At 41.6% G+C, this 17,500-nt stretch overlaps 1 protein-coding gene across 2 annotated transcripts in view; it reads left to right on the top strand.

Annotated features, from left to right (window-relative positions):
- IARS1 (isoleucyl-tRNA synthetase 1) overlaps positions 1–17,500 on the top strand; it is a 1,809,950-nt gene that overhangs the window by 99,523 nt on the left and 1,692,927 nt on the right. For both annotated transcript variants that reach the window (XM_044077404.1, XM_044077403.1), the window contains one exon: positions 13,479–13,598. In XM_044077404.1, the coding sequence (XP_043933339.1) occupies positions 13,479–13,598 (120 nt within the window). The remainder of the gene's footprint in view (positions 1–13,478; positions 13,599–17,500) is intronic.

Below are 17,500 nucleotides of genomic sequence, written 5' to 3'. Positions count from 1 at the left end.
TGTGTGTGTGTCTGTATGCCTGTGTGTGTGTTTGTGTTTGTGTCTCTGTGTGTCCCTGTGTGTGTGTGTCTCTGTGTGTGTGTCTGTATGCCTCTGTGTGTGTCTGTATGCCTGTGTCTGTGTGTGTCTGTATGCCTGTGTCTGTGTGTGTCTGTATGCCTCTGTGTGTCTCTGTGTGTGTCTGTATGCCTCTGTATGCCTCTGTGCCTCTGTGTGCCTCTGTGTGTGTCTGTCTGTGTGTGTCTGTGTGTGTCTGTGTGTGTGTGTGTCTGTGTGTGTGTCTGTGTGTGTCTGTATGCCTGTGTCTGTGTGTGTGTGTGTCTCTGTGTGTGTCTGTGTCTGTATGCCTGTGTGTGTCTCTCTCTGTGTGTTTCTGTGTCTCTGTGTGTGTCTGTGTCTCTGTGTGTGTCTGTGTCTCTGTGTGTCTGTGTCTCTGTGTGTGTGTGTCTCTGTGTGTGTGTGTCTGTGTGTGTGTCTCTGTGTGTGTGTCTCTGTGTGTGTGTGTGTGTGTGTCTGTGTGTGTGTGTCTGTGTGTGTGTCTGTGTGTGTGTGTGTGTGTCTGTGTGTCTGTGTCTGTATGCCTGTGTCTCTGTGTGTGTGTCTCTGTCTCTCTGTCTGTCTGTGTCTCTGTGTGTGCCTGTGTCTGTGTGCCTTTGTGCCTCTGTGTCTGTGTGTGTGTCTCTGTGTGTGTCTGTCTCTGTGTGTGTCTGTCTCTGTGTGTGTCTGTCTGTCTGTCTCTGTGTGTGTCTGTGTGTCTGTGTGTGTGCCTGTGTGTGTCTGTGTCTGTATGCCTGTGTCTCTGTGTCTGTCTGTGTCTCTGTGTGTGCCTGTGTCTGTGTGCCTGTGTGCCTCTGTGTGTGTGTGTGTGTGTGTGTGTGTGTGTGTGTGTGTGTGTGTGTGTGTGCCTGTCTGTGTGTGTGCCTGTCTGTGTGTGTGCCTGTCTGTGTGTGTGCCTGTCTGTGTGTGTGTCTCTGTGTGTGTGTGTGTGTGTGTGTGCCTGTCTGTGTGTGTGCCTGTCTGTGTGTGTGTGCCTGTCTGTGTGTGTGCCTGTCTGTCTGTGTGTGCCTGTCTGTCTGTGTGTGCCTGTCTGTCTGTGTGTGTCTGTCTGTGTGTGTGTCTGTGTGTGTCTGTCTGTCTCTGTGTGTGTCTCTGTGTGTGTCTGTCTCTGTGTGTGTCTGTCTGTGTCTCTGTGTGTGTCTGTGCGTCTGTGTGTATGAGAGACTCGCAGAGCTATAGCCACTGGTACTGTTTTGAGGAGGTTCCCTTAGCTGCATTCACTGAGTCTCCCAGATATATGAAATGAGATTTTTAAATGTTTCCTTTGAATAGTGAGAGAATTTTAAGTTTTCAGCCCCGATTTTCAAAATTTTCTAAGGGATTTTCTGACCTCTTCTAAAATTTTTGTAAAAACCTGCATTTTGAGACCATTTTGTTAATGGATGTTTAAGAAGAAATGGCAAGGAGGCTCCTTTAAGATTTCAGGATACTCCCGAAAACCAAAGACTGCTCAAGTCTGAATGATTGTTCATGGGACTTTGTCCCCCCCCCACCCTGGCAGCCCCCTTTCCGTTCCAGAATGACTGAATCTTTGCTTCTCTTCTGTTTGGCAACAGATAGTAAATGGGTTCTGAATATCATTCTGCAAGGTTACAGGTGGCAGTGGGAGAAACTTCCTCCTTTCTTGGAGGTTATGCCTCATCCACCAGTCCAGACTTATATTTCCACATGTCCATTATGTGCTGTTACAGGGAGTGATCGATCCAGTGCTGCCTCCTCAGATGGGTAAAGTTTTGTGTTCAAGAATGTTTGTTTTTAATGGCAAGCAAAGAAAATGCTTGGAGACCAGTTCAAGATCTTTCTTTGCAAAAACCTTTTTTGTGATGGTGTCTAAGTTCAGAATGATGGCGCTTTAAAGTTTGTTGCCTCTTCTTTCTCATTTGTTTCCTGGTAATGCTAGATTTAAAAGATTCTTAGTAGCAAACAAGTTTTGCAAAGTGTACCAGCCACTTGTAAATACCTCTGTAAGAACCCCCTAACAAACCCTGCACTAGAATCTGTAGGTGCATCTTGGCGATTAAAAACTGAGACTGGAACCAGTCATCCTGCCTGATAAAATTTAGAATGCTAGAATGCTAAGAAGGTGTATTCTGCAACTGCTGTGGGGTTTGGAATAATGGTCAAGATGCTTACCTCGCAGATGACCAGGTACAGGGATTGATTCTCGCTGTCGAAGGAATTGTCTAGGCTTAAAATGGCCCAAAAGGGCAGGTAGCCTAGTACTTGCCTGTGAACCAAAGAACCTAAACCTATGTAGCTGTCAAGGGAGTATTCTCCAGCAAGTAGAGGTATGGAATTTGCAAACTGATCTAGACTGCCTGGAAGGTGTAAAGGCATGGCTTGCAGCTTTACATCATGAAGGAAATTAGCACATTGCATTGCCTTTTGCCATGGAAGTCGTGGTGAAACATTGGGGGGCGGGGTCTAGCGGCCAACCTTTCACAGTACCAGCTTCCACAGCAGCTTTCAAGAATGTTCCTGCCTCATGTTCATAAAACAGCTTACCTGGACAACTGCATGCACTTTTTCTGAGTATTGGAAGCCAAATGCAGTTCTGGAGCATTGCAAAGATTTATTTGCTCTGCTGCTTTGTAGAGAATGCTGTGTATATGTCCCTTTTTTGGGGTTCAATAATTGTTTAATACTTTTCTCCTGGATACAGATTCCACTGCCCCAGTGATTCATGTAATAAACTCTGTGTGTGTGTCTGTGTGCTCGCTATAATAAAATTTCAGCATAAGGGTCACTGTTCTGTAAGTTCTCACCCTTCCTTTTTTGAGGATTAGAGGCACTATGACTGACATTTTGTAAGGGGACAAGTTGTCTAGCTCATAGCAAAATTGCAGTGAGATGGGAATAATAGTGAGAGAAACATAGAAATGAAAAGGGGGTACATTTATCAGCACCTGACATTGTTTGATATCTTGAGCTGCACTGAAAAAAGACAAATGCTTAGGACAACCCCAGAATTAGTTCAGAGGGTGTATCTTACAGGCTGAAGCACTTTGGCCCTGTGCATCTTGTATGTGCTTGAGGGCTTTACAGAATGAGGACTGTGGCAGACAGTTCCTCTTAAACAAGACGCACTGCATAGTAATTTCTTCAGCAAAAAATGAAATTGAAGGTAATATGGACTACACCTTTTTTATTTTATTTTACATTTGTTGAACGGGCTGGTCCAACTGGATATTGAGTCCATTTTCAGTGGAGGCCCAGGGAGAAAAGCTCCAAAATACATTCATTGATAAACAGAAATTACACTTTAGTTAATGAACATTTACAGTAGCAAGTTCTTTCAGGTGCAATAGTTAGGACTTAAAATGCGTACTAACAGTCAATGCACTTGTGGACTAAAAATTAGTAAGCAGAAAAGGTGGAAGTACTAGAACTAGATGGAAATGTTAGTCAGGGTTTACGCAGGGGCAGAGCCAGTGGGTTCTAAGGAAAGTTTTGAGCTGGGTTTTTAAAGCAGTGAGGAGAGGAGATGGAAGAGAGATCTGTCAGGAAGAGAGTTTCAGGATTTTCCAATAGTGTTGGAGAACAAGGAGTTACCTGCCAAGTTGTTGGCTTTACAAGTTGCTATGAGAAGTTTGTTAGAGGAACGTAGGCTTTTGAGGTTGCAGTAAGGAGTTATAAGGGAAGTGAGTATAGGGGTATTAGTGGGTTTGTACAGGATTTTGTGGGCTAAGGAGAGTTGATGAAACAAGATCAGATTTTGCAATTCAAGCCATCCTAATTCTTTTAAGTTTTTGCAATGGTGAGTTCTGAAAGTAGAACCAGAGGCAAATCTGGCGATACTGTTATAGGCAGCAGACAGTTTCTTTTAGCAATTTGTTGAACCAGCTCATGAGAGGGGAAGGATTTTGAGATGCAGTAGTGGGGAGAAGACTAGAACTCTTTGAAGTTTGGAAACACTGATGTCCACCTTCAGTTATTTGTCATGGATAAGGGCTCTGGGTAATGTTCTTGGAGCATGTTTTTAAGGGATGCCTTATTTGTTACTCTATTCCAGATCTTTGCCAGAAAGGCAGATTATTTGTATCCAGCTTCTCTTCTCCCAAGAAATGTAGGTTATGACTAGGCGTGGCAAAAGAAGTATTTAGTTAAATTTAGGTCTCTTGTCCATTGACCGCTTGATGAATTGTTCCTTAAGTCTCACTTTCTCAATTTTCTGGTATAGCAAGGCATGGAAAACCTGTCCACACTTGACCTCTTGGAAGACTGAGAAGCTTTAGAGAAAGGTCTTGCTAATGTATCCTTAGCAGTGGTCAAGATAGGTTGCTGTACCTTGAGGCTATTGGTTCCTGGCTTTGTAAGGCAGAATAACTTGAGCCTTGGTAATTCCTTGAGGTGTTGCACCAGGCTTTTGCTTGAAACGTCATTTAAGGATGAAGTCCTTTCTGGTTAACTGACAGTGATTGTTGAGGGTCTTCTGGAAAGCGGCAAGATCCACACTGATGATGAAGGCATGTATAATTTCTGTTCTTTGTCCTTCCAGTCCAACTCTTTGCCTTCACTACAAGGTGTAACCAAGCACTACCTCTCCTAGAGCCTTCAAGTCTTTCAGCAACACTGTTCTAAAATGACATTTCCTAGTTGACCCTTGCAGTCCTTTGTATTTTGGGCTGTACTGGGAGGAAAGCAATTCTTAGTGTTCAGCCCATCCTGGTGAGCTGTCACCAGTAATGGGCAGGCTTTGGACATTATGTAGAAATGAGCTGTTGTAAACTTGTTTCAGCCACCTTGCTTGTCCTTTTCTGACATACTGTTGTCTCTGGCTGTATTAACCAAGAAGATGAAGGCTTTTTCTGTTATGAAAAAATGAGATCACAAATGCTACTATTTTATTTTGGTCAACAAATTAGTTCAATTTGCACCTTAACATAACTGCATAACAGAGGAAACGTTTCACATAGTCCTCTTCAAACTGTATTAATCATGTTTTTAGTACTTCAGTTTGAAAAAGGTCACCAGTGACTCATTGACAAGCCAGTGTGCATGCTGAAGAAATGACCTTGGAGCATGTAGTACAAAGAAAAGTGTCCTCCTCCTTTTTTTTTTTTTTTGTTTTTGTTTTTGTTGCAAAGGATGAAGCTCCCCTCTGCACCCTCCGTGAGGGAGGGACCACATGGATTAGTAGTGTACCAAGGAGGGAAGGCGTTTGGAACAACTTGTGGCCAAAAAAGATCTTTGAACTGTAAAGACTAATAGGAAAAAGCCTTTTGGGTCCTTGGTAGTAGCGCTTGATGTGGAATCTTGGGGTGCTTATTACAGTTTGTGTGGACTTTTCTAGCGGTGTGTTTTTTGTGCTGTTGGACATCAAAATAGTTAACTATTCCTCAACATTTTCTTTTTTGAAATGTCATAACATTTCACTGTCTGCTACAGAAGTGTCAGAATTGTGTAACAGCTGTTCATATTATAACTTTTTTCTGTGGGGGGGGGGGCAGTTTGAAGGTGGAATATGTAGAATAACATAAAAGGTACAGTGCTCCATGTAAATAGAAACCGAATCAAAAACTGGACCATTAAATGTTACAGTATTCCAAAAGTAGTGTAATTCCCATTGACAGACCCACAGTAGACCTCCCTTAACATATGAAATGTAAGGGACTTCCTAAATGAAGCCTTTTTCTTAAAAGTCAGAATGAGAGATGGTAGCAACCTCCAAAGGGCTGGTGCAAGGTAAGAAAAGGAACTCCTTAACTGATGTCCTTTGGACACTCATCAGCCATGCAGTCATGGATCGCAGGGAAAGAGACGGCAAGGATGTTAAATGCATTTCTAGTTACTACTTGTAGTCAGCACAGATAACATATAAATTGTTCTTTTGTCCCTAGCAAAAGCTTGGTAGCCCATTTACAACATGAGCAGAATTCTGCTAAAATCATTATCTCGGTGCCTTTGCTGGAAAGTATTGTAGTAGTCAAGACGAGGGATAATAGTAGGACATTTCCTAGGTTGATTCAGATGGAGGGAGGGTGTATTGTTAACAGCTGACATGTGGTTCTTGATCGGTCTGTTTCAAGAGCAATATCCAGATCATTAATGTACTGTGTAGATATCAGTGGAGTCCCAAGGTCTGTCAGTGGTGATAGATGAGGAAGCTCAGATGTATGGACAGTAGCATGGACTAGCATTGCTACAGATTGTTCTAAGTTTTATTTTGGTATGATTGATTCAGCCAAGGATGAAATCTAAGCATTTTTCAATTGATGAATATTGAGGCACATTCTCAATTGAAGATGAGAGGTATAGCTGAACATGGTCATTGTAAGAGTGATGGGAAATACTCTCCTCACGATGTACATTAATATAGGCATATACCCTGTGAATAACAAAGGAGCCAAGATTAAACCTGTGGTGTGCCACAGTAGAATGATCACGATCCAGAGGAATTTACTGCAGCCACAAAATAGTGAGTACACCATAACAAATTGGAAACAAAAGCGTTCAGGCCCATACCACAGAGACTACAATGCACCCTTGGATATTAAATTAGTTTCCCATGATTCACACTGTCCAAAGTGACACAAAGATCAATAAAGGATCAAGACTATATTTTTTCTTTGATCTATTTGACATTAGATTTATGCCACTAGAATGAGTCTAGTCTCTGTATTGTGCCTAGCTCTAACTAGCGTGGCTCTAATAAGTCATAGGACATCAAGTAAGAGTAGAACTCTGCATAGACAGGGTGATGATTCTTCAACAGAGTTGGATTCAGAGATGCTGTTGAGAACTGGGGCGCCAAAGCTGCTTTTTAAAAGGATGAAACTATCCCTATCCTCCTAGAGGATAGTACTTTGTGGAGAATAGCAAGTCCTAGCAAATCAAAGCAGGCTACAGTAGCTTTGTAGGTCTAGGATTCAAGTCTTAACTGGTTAGCAGCATAGCTAAAATGTCCATAAATTTAACATTGTCATGGTAATTCAGACTCAGCCCAGTAAAAGTCTTAAGTTACCCATCCTGAACAGCCTGCAGTCCTCGGAAGCTGCCCCCGCGAGGAAGATAGATGTCATAACTTTGGCAACCTCTTCTTTGAGAAGTTGTGCAAAGATAAAGATATCTGACACAAATTCAGTTTTGTTTTGTTTTCATCTGTCTTAACCTGTCATTACTCCCATCTCCTTTTAGCATCTGCCTCAAGTGACGTTGGCAGTTGAACCATGGCTCATAGGGTGTTATTCTGGGACACGTAGTGGGAGAGCCTGCTCCAGAGCAGAAGTAGCAGCATAATTATATGATGAAATCGGATCATCTCTATTTTCTGCACTGAACCCCCCCATGGATACTAGCCAAAGAGTACCAGAGTCTGCTTGCATCATCTCTACAGCTGGAAAATAATAGGGTGGGAAGGCCAGCCTGAAATGATCCAAGTCATGGTCAGACAAGGAGACAGACTCCATGTCCTGATCTCAAAGTTGTGTCTACATTTATGGGTCACAGTGAAAACAGCCTGAGTAAAGTGAAAGGTCTCGTAATCTAGCCAGGCATTAGAATGCCCAAAGTCTGAGTACCTGAAGTAAATTTGGACAAAGTTAGCGAGAAGATCTAAAGTCTTGTAGAAAAAACTCCAAGGTAGTTTAGTATGTGGTGCACAAGAAGAAGTTTGGAATTTTTATTACTGCCAAAAACACATTTAAAGTAGTTGGACTTTATGGGATCAGTCTTAGAAAACTCCAGGTCATTTGGAAAATGGACACCTTGCCTTCTGTTTGAGCAGGCCTGGGAAATGTCAAAATGCCTGGCAGAATGTAAAAACCTAAGCAAGGCTCCCATATTTTTACCCAGCTGGATTGACTATATGTTGCAAGTAAGATACAATAATTGGTATATTTCTAATCGACCTAGTATTTTTGGGGTACGGGCTCTAGTTATTGATGGGTAGGTAAATCTAGTACCCAAGAAAGTGGCACAGCACAAAGTTGACCCTAATAGTTATATTTCACAATCTGGTGTCTGTGTAACCCTAATCCCTACAGGACAACTCATGTCAGGCCATCCAAGAAGAAGCCCTTTTCCGGCATTTTTCTGCTGGGCATGTGGATGTGCACTCCAAGCCTCCTTTATTTCAGAGAATCTAGAGGATTAAAAGCTAGAGAGACCGCAGGGCAAAGACCAGTAGAATATCCCCAGTATGGAAGAGACTAACCGTCAGCCTAGCCATCCACAAAATAAGCACATGCAAAATGAGTCAGCTTTCAGCCTCAAAAGTGGATTTGAAGTGAAAAGGTTTGTAATTCTACCATGCCCAAGGGCTTAGCACATTTGTTAGAAGCATTTTATGAACTTTTAGCGTAGCAGCTTTGAAGCAGTCTTGCAGCTCAGAAATCGACATTTTAGAATGGTTTATTTTGTACTTTTTAAATGTGTATATTTACAGAAATGTTCTATTCAGAATGTTCTGCTTGAATTTAAAGGGCTAGATCCGTAATGCTGTAACCTTCTACTTTGGGCTCAAGTCCTGTAGGTTTGTACTTTTGCTGTTACAGTTGCTTGCTTGGTGTTGCATCTTGGTATGCTAAACACATTAAGGGCTTACTTGGAACATTACAGTTATGCTTGGCATTTTAAGCATACGTTTGAGCACATTCTGCATAGCTGCTACTTGTAGTCAGGTCCCTAAATGTTCTTTGTTTGAGCTTTTTTTATTGGTCTTTGCCAAGCAGCACATTTCTTCACTCTAGCTGCAGTATTTTGTGTTGCATGTTCCCACTGTAATTTCAGGGGTCTGGATTTAGGAGTAGAATCAGCAGTTGATTGCAGTCTGATTTTATGTAACTTTCCATTGTTCCAGAAGTTCAGCTTGAGGATAGTGTTCCCTGCATTAGTATTTTATCTGCTACTTTTGAGATGCAGTGACACAAGAGTTGATTTACTGCAAGTAGCACAGATGAATTGGTGCAGCCCCCATAGCTCAGAAAAGTAACTTTCCTCCCCCAAATGTCATACGGGGAAGGGTCAATATTTTTTGTTTATTTGTTAGGGAAAGTGCATTTGAGATGTCATGTTATATCATTGAGGTTTGTTTTTATGCCCTAGTGCTTCAAAACTAGTGTAAAGGTGTAGCTCTGAAAATGCGACATGGTAACCAATTTTTTTTTAAATCCTTTGACCTTCTGAATATGTCAATTGTGTATTGCTCCAAAGGACTTCTATTTAGCAGTAAGGCATTTAACCTTTGCAGAAGTTTTGATTCTACCTTTTAAACTGTATTTTAAACCTACCTGTCTACTAACCACAAAAAATCAAAACGTTTTTAAAAGTTGCAATTTAAAGAGCATCTCTTTGGAGAATCTACCTGCATCTGCTGCTCTGGCAGTTGTCTGGTAACTTACTACCCCACAACATTGTCATCCTCATAATATAGCATTTTATACATGTATGTTTTATATGTACGTACAAGTATAATTTATGTAATTTGTTTGAATGATTACACTTTTATTTTATCTTTAACTCATCCTGTATGTGATCTCATTTTTGAGCTTGGATTGCGTCTTAAAAGTTTCGGTAGACCATCCCATTTACTTGGTGAACAGATGGTGAATAATCTTGATAAATTATTGCATACTGGATGCCTGAAAATTAAAATAATTGACTGCCTGTACTAACCTCTGCATACACTATTTTCTTTTTGGGCTGAATCACACATTTTCTGCAATGAATGGTTAAAGTGTGTATAGTAATGTGTTTTCTTTACCAGTTTTTTGTGACTGACAATTGCTGAAAATGATCACTTTATAGCTGTTATGAGCTCTCTGGTGGAAGCATACTTCATCTTTCAGTGATTTGGAGAGCCTTAGTGGAGGAAAATTTGTTATGGGGGGGGGGGGTACTCCATATTACTGTTGAAAGCTGTACTATAAATGAGATGCAGCTGTAAAAATGTCCAGGCAGTATTTGAAGGAATGTTTTGAAAGTTTTACTTAAAATACTTAGGGGATGACTTGATGCATTTTGAGTAACTATCCAGTATGTACTGTAAGGATACTGGGAAAAGTTTGAAAAGGCCACCAATTTTTTTATTTATGTATATATATTTTTGTAACCTTGGATTGTTTTCAGAGCTTATCTGCTTGTCTGTCTGTTTTGTTAATTTTCTGCAGTTACCTTTTTGTTAGCGGGTTTGCCTTGTCCCTTGATCTTGATTACCCTTGTATGCATGTTCTGTGAACTTCACAGCATTTTTGCTCATTTGTCCTTGTGGTGTGATGCTGCACTTGCATAATTGATATCTTCATTATATGGACTATATGGTGAGAACCTTTTACTTTGTTCTGTATAGCCCATTTCATGGATAGCTGCAGAAAGTAGTAGTTGTTTATTTATTCATTTTTAATGGAAATTGCTTACGACAGTAGTTTGCTAGTTCTGAAGTTAGGATGCATTCTGTGGTGTCAAAAGCATGTAAATAAGTTGAAATGCGACATTGTAAATGTTCACCCTGTTCCCCTCATCACTTTCCATTGACCCTCTTCTCCATTTCTCATTTTTCATGCACAGGAGGGATCACTGACTCATGCACAGTATCTTATTATTTTACTGCCATGTATCCCCTCATTATCTTCTGGGTTCCTTTGTTGTATGTACATGCATTTTGGGTTCGAGAGAGATGATGGGGTAGAAGCTGTGTGTTTTCTTTTTTCAGGGTTAGCAATTTGGTACACATCTTTTATGCATCTGTGGTGCATAGAGAAAAGCAGTGAGATGTGTGCCTGGCAGCCAGCACAATAAGGAGGGATGTGCAGCTAAGGTATTAAGCATTGCACCTTTCTTGCTTATGTTGTTTCTTTCGGTTCTTCCCGGTTAGGGGTCGCCATAGCGGAACTCCGGTCTGCTAATGATTGGTAGTTGATTTTTACGTGTCGAGTTACCAGCCCTGACGCACAACCTTCAACGAAGGTATGCCCATTCACGCATGTCTCCACACACAAGACGCTTTAGCTGAGAATCGAACCGGACAGCGTCTTAATGTGAGATGACAACGCTACCTCAGCACCACCACCGCGGGATATATACTATGAAATCCATCGATTCACATCTAGATTAGGGGAGGTCATCGTGCCTCTTTACTCATCCCTCATTAGGCCCATAATAGAGTACAATGCCCCTTTTGGGATGTACCTTACCAAACACCTGCAGCAACTGGAAAGACCCCAAAAGTACCTCACCAAGAGGATCAAAGGGCTCAAACAGATGCCATATGCTGCCTGGTTAAAGAAACTCCAGCTCTACTCAGTGGCATACCGCCTGCTCAGAGGCAACCTGTGCCTGACATATAAAGCCGTGTCCAACCCGGAATTAAGGGACATGCTGCACCTCAAAAAATCCAAATCCCATCGAGCTACACGCTTGAGAGACTTGAACCTCAGCACTGAAATAAATAGGATATGCTGGAGGGACAGATTCATAACCCAGAGGCTCCCTTCACGCTGGAATAAAATCCCAGTCCAGGTTAGGCAGAGTCCCTCATTGACTCTCTTCAAGAGGAATCTTGATGAGTGGATGGGAGATCGTAGGTTTACCCCGGGTATCACTTCTGTGTCACTGTTAGACAGAGGCACAGTATACTAACCTCGAAAAAGGGCATAGCAAAATTAATTTGAAATGGGTGGCGAAAGCCAAACATACTCTGGCTAGGCTTATAAATGCCCTAGGGCAGATAGCCTAGTATGAACCTATGAACCTAATTGCGGCATTATTTTTGTCAGGAGCCTGTTTTTTTTTTTTATTTTAATGTTTAGTACAGAAGTTGTAAAGCTGCCTGAACTATTCATCTTCCAAAGTACAAGCTATTTTTGTTTTTATGCAGATTTTTATTCTGAGACTTGAGATGTCCCACTTCAGAAGGCCTGTATTTTTGTGTACATTACTGGAGTTGGTGCCTATTAAAGGTCTGTGGAGCCAAATTGTGATCAGGACTGCAAAATATTAATGAGGGGGTGCACGTTAAATCTGAAATGACAGTATCTCTGAGTTAGCTGCCTGTACTTGTAAGTACAGAAATCTTGCTACATGTAAGCAGTATGGTATTATAAGCTTAGGAGGAGGTGTAAATTATTCCTAAAAAATGTGTGAAAGGTGTAATAGTAAGCTTCACAACTGGCTTTTTTTCTTTTTGAATTGCAGTTTGTTTTTCATATTGGGATTCACACTGATAGAAGCCTTCGTGGTTTGCACGTTTAATTTTACTAGGTTTTCTATAGCTGTGGGGTTCTAAGAAAGTAAGTCACTTTACTGTGTAGCTGTTTTTTTAAGAGGGGCAGAAATAATAGTGTAAGATACAGTGTGTCTGTGTGAATTTAAGAGCAGCATGTTTTAGACCGTAGTTGTAACTTGAAGTACTTCAGATATTCTGAATAAAGATACAGAGAAACGGTGTAGGCTTGGCTACTGTTTGTTTGGCATTTATCTGCAACATAACATAACCTACAACCTAACCATGTCTTTCTTGGTGGCAGATTGGCTCCCAGCTGTTTGAATGCTGGCTATGCAAATTGGCATTTTTTGCCTGAGTGCAAAAAAAATGCTGTTTCCTCCAAATGAAGAGCTTTTATGTAGGGATTTTTCCTTACCTCCACATTGCATTGAACACAAGAGTTGACTTGTTGAAGCTGAGTGAAGCAGAGAGGTGGCATTTTGTATAGGAGTCTTTCATATACAGATGACTTCATTATGAAATATAACACTGCAGTTGTGATGTAAAGATTGGTATGTATGTGGTTTAACAGTGGTCATCAGTAGCATATCCGTCTTACATGTATACCCCTCCCCCCAGCTTATTCTGAATACAACTCTTGTACTTTGGAGAATGAATAGTTCAGGCAGCCATTTGTACAGATGTTGTACTCCTAAGGATTTATCACAGTATGAAAATTGTTTAAGCATTAGGCAAGATTATACGGTGAGCTTTCTAGTGCGAAAATAATTTCAGCAGCAGGCCCTTTTGTGATTTTCTTTTTGTTACTGGTGATGTTAAGGTTATCCAGCCTGATTTTTTGCATCTGTCTTTTTCCCTGCCCTGTTTGAACCAAATCACGTCTTATGATGACTTCCATTATTTATGCTGGCTGGCACGACTCTACAGTAAAACCGTTAGTGGCAGTCTTCATTTCAAGGCTAAGCTGTACAAGATGTCAAAAGATGGACCAGATCTTTTTCTGTAACCATAAGGCTGTCCAAATGACATCTCCTTTGAGGATCAATACTTGTGACCAGAAACCTGCAACTGTTGAATGGTTCTTAAGACCAGAATGCTGCCACATTACTGAAATGATCTTTAAGGGCCACACTTTTGTCCCATAAATGTATGGTATTACTCATGACACCTGTTCTACTGATTATCAAGCATTAATTGTTTGTGTATTTCCGAGTGTTTGCATGTACTTGTATTTATAATCTTTTGCATGTTCTTTCAGGAGTATGAGATTGACAAAACTATTGGAATTAAGGGACCAGAAGATGTTGCCAAAATGGGAATTGCGGAATACAATAAGCAGTGCAGAGGCATTGTCATGAGGTACGCTGGAGAGTGGGAGGTAAGTGTCATCTGTAATGGGCATATGACATCTGATGGAATTTTACACCTGTGCAGCATATTTTTTATTATATTTAATATTTATATTATAAGAATAGCAGAGACATTGTCAGTAGGATAGCAGAAATACTTTCTTCAGCACGGGTTTATGATCTATTACAAGAAGAAGAAGAAGACAAAGTGCTTCAACTTGCATATGAATTTGGGCTGCTGAATTTCTTTGGCTGAACTGCAAGCTGTGCCACTGAGGAGTGTCTTGCTGCTGTTTAGCTGAATGGCATGTACATGTGCAGCAGTGCTGTGTGGTTGATAAAGGCAAATTCACAGTGTAATGCTTTTAACAAACCATAAGACTAATATCCGTAGTAGGAGTTCAGATTAAACAAAAATATACAATTTTCAAGATGAGTAGGTGATGGTCAATTCTTGTCTTTAACTCGAGTATTATTAGAGGCAGTTTAGAGGCTTCAGTGAGGCTATATTTTAGTAGTTTGTAATTGTGTTGAGTTCTTTAGAGTTGCTGGCTTATCTGTGACATCTGTGTAAAAAGTCAGAGTATACACAGCTTTTTAGGCGTTAGAAACCCCAACCACTAATGTTTTAATGGAACAGGAAGAATGGACTATTAGGCTGTGAATGGAGGAAGAGCAGATAAATTGTTGATCCTTGTGGAAAGCTTGGTGTTAAATGCACAACTGAATTTGTAGTTTGCTGTAATTGTGAGTGGGGAAAGAAGGAATTTACAGTGGCCCTCAGAGCAGTAGGTATGGTCAAAGGGAAGGGAATGGTTTGAGAAGCTAGTTTGCTACAAAAATCTGTAGTTTTTAGGTATTCCAGAGGGAATGGGACCATTCAAAACGGGAGTCCAATCCGGTGTTGTCTTTTCTGTCACCTCAACCTGTGGGTTATTGGCTCTGATTAGATCTGAGGCCGACAATTCAGACTTTGTTCTGAAGCTCCTCTCCCATAATGCAGTAGAGAACCTAATCCCCTCAGATCTCATTTACTGTGCTTGAACAACTGGTGTTGTTTACCGGCACTCTTTACAGGTAAATGATTTAGCTAGTTTTTGGTATCTGTCTTGGCCAGTTTTTGATAGCTACAGATCTTTCTTTTCTATTATCTCCTTTGGCTTGTTTTTGTCTGATTCTCTTGTGTTGTGCATAGACTGTTATTTAACCTCTCTGGTCCTTTTTGCTTGCAGTGTGTGCACTTGTGTTTGTGTGTGCACGTGGGGAGCGTGCGTGCAGGTGTGTGTGTTTTTTGTGGTGGGGAGGTCTTGTTCTCAGTTCAAATAATTTGTAGATCTTGTGCTACAGGATTTGCAGGATAAACAAATGCCCTGCCTTGGGGCTGTACGTTTGCATCAGGAGCATGAGGCGTGTGCCCCCCACCACCACCACAGTCCACTGCTTCTTCGGCTTCATGCTTAGATCCTGCATTGGGGCTTCTTTTACTGATCTGCAGTTTCCTTGGCTCTTTCATCAGAACAGTGTCCGGCCAAAGTCCTACGGCAGATTCTGTCACTGATCCATGTCAGCATTGATCCCTGATGACTGTTGCTACTGTGCAGTCACCCCCTTGAGTCTGGTCACCCTCCTTTAGGTGCCAGGATATGGACATGTTTTTGTACCATCCCACTAAATCTCTTTCAGTATCTTCTATGTCTGCAGTGTCCTCTGGAAGTGTTAAGGGAGTAGATTTGTGGAAAATGATGATGAGACCCAAATATGAAACCCTACACACCTCAAGCATCTTAGTTGTATACTCAGCATAATTAAAAAAAAAAAAAAAAAACCTCAGGGTGGTCCACAGTAAACCAGCGAGCTGACATTTGAATTTAGGCACAAAGCAATGCAGGGTGGTACTGCCTCCAGGTACTCTTTGGGATTTGATCCCAGGTTGTGAAGAGAACCAGACCTGGTGGTTCCTATCCATAATATGCTCTGTAAGATTTTAGTCCTGCCGAAGGTCAGGTCTTACTTGAGCAAGGGGCCTATGGTCATTGCTTTTGTGGTAGGTGAAGCTACCAAGGAACTCCGAGGAAAGGACAAGTTGGCCCTATGGTCCATGTGATTGTGGTAGGCACAGGCACCAGGAAGGAGCCATCAGGGAAAAGGGCAGCTGTTCACTAGCCAGACAGAGTTGACAAATTTGGACAGGTTTAGGAAGTTTGAGAAGTGCACGGATGCTTTAATCACCTTTGCTGTTTGTGCACTGAACTGCATGGGCATGCCTAACTCGACTGCAAAGGGATTAATTGATTGAAGTCACTAAATCCTACCATCCCTGGTGAAGGTTGAGACTCTGACAGTGGGCCTCCATAAACTTAAATTTCCAATATTTACATGCACTTCTTATTTAACACAGCAGATATAACCAGGGTGCTGGGCACTGGCATAGCATTTCACCATCATGCTTGGGTGTGCCTTTGCAACTTTATGGAATGCTTTAAGGTATCCTTTCTGGATGCACCATTTGATGGCTCCAAGCTGTTTGGACTAACAGTAGAGGATACTGTAACCAGGAGTGAGTAAGATGGCAAAACGGCTTGCTGTGGGGGTCTGTTTTTCCACCCTTCAGAGGACTTTCTTAACCCATAGGGGCTAAATGGCTGGTAAAGAAATCCCAGCAATACATCCAAAATTCTCCTGGGGATGGTGTCAAGGGGCAGAGATGAGAACTTTTAACAGATGCTACCCTAGGGGCAGGAGCAGACCACAAAGTCAGGGTTTTAGAGATACTTTTCTTCACAAACCCTTTCAGCTCTCATGAATGTTTGCCGGCTGTTGCTGTTTGGAGGCAGTTGGTGGGGGGGGGGGGTAGCTCTCCACTCTCAAGCTTAGGAGGCCGTCACCAAATTTTTCCGGGTATTGAGAGTCATCACCAGAGCCTATACTATCCCCTTCCAAACATTTCCAACACTTTATTGAAAGACCCTTCCAGATGTTCCACCCCAGCAAAGAACGGGAACAGCCAGATCAATAGAAAAGGTGCTGTCAACAAGAGTCATCTAGGAGGTCCCACCAAACCAGAGAGGATTTGAGGTACTTTTGAGTTTTTTGGTACCAAAGAAGGACCTTAAACCCATCTTGGACCTAAGCAGATTGAATTTATTTGTCAGGCGAGCTGCATTCTGAGTGGTCATGGTGCAGTCCATTTTACGAAGGTCGAGGAAAGACTACTGGATGTGCTCTGTAGACCTCTCGGGTACTTGTTATCGTATAAAGGTATACTTGAACAGCAAAAACTTCCTCCATTATATGACTCTGTTTTAAGTCTTGTCCTTTGATTTCACCACAACCCCACAGGTGTTCACCAAATGCATGGTAGTGATGGAAGCTGCAGGGATTGCAGGTCTTTTCTTTCCTAAGTGACTGGCTTATTAGAGCTATGTAAAGACATTGTTAGTTTAGCTGAGGGACTCCTTGCTCTACTTATTCTTTGCATTGAGTCGAAATAAATTGCAAGAAAATCTAATTAGAGCCAGTTTAGGCATTTGAGTTTATATCTTGCCATTTGGGCATCACTACTCAGACTGTTATCCTTGTATCTTCAGGTCCATCAAGCTTTCAAGAGAGCATCGACTGCTCTGATTTTTCATCTCCTAGATGCAGTGGCAGCCGCAGTTTTGTTCCTCTTGTCAGAGTCTACATGAAGCTTACTCTTATGGACGGACTCATTCGAGTAGTTTCTAAGGACGTATCCATTGCATCATCCAATAAGACTCCTGGAGGTCTGCTGCCAACACATCTTGCTGTTGCTGACTTCTGAGCTAGTGTCAACAGGATGGTCCTTTTCTTTACTCTGCCCAAGGCCATGGAAGTTATGAACTCCTCCTCCTTCCTGTGGGGGGGCATTTTTAGGGAGGGACAGTCTTAAAAAAAAAAAAAAAAAAAAAAA

This window comes from Protopterus annectens, chromosome 7.part0 (genome assembly GCF_019279795.1).
Source record: "Protopterus annectens isolate FY-2018-M chromosome 7.part0, PAN1.0, whole genome shotgun sequence".
NCBI classification, from domain to species: Eukaryota; Metazoa; Chordata; order Ceratodontiformes; family Protopteridae; genus Protopterus; species Protopterus annectens.
This window is presented reverse-complemented; position numbering and strand designations above follow the sequence as displayed.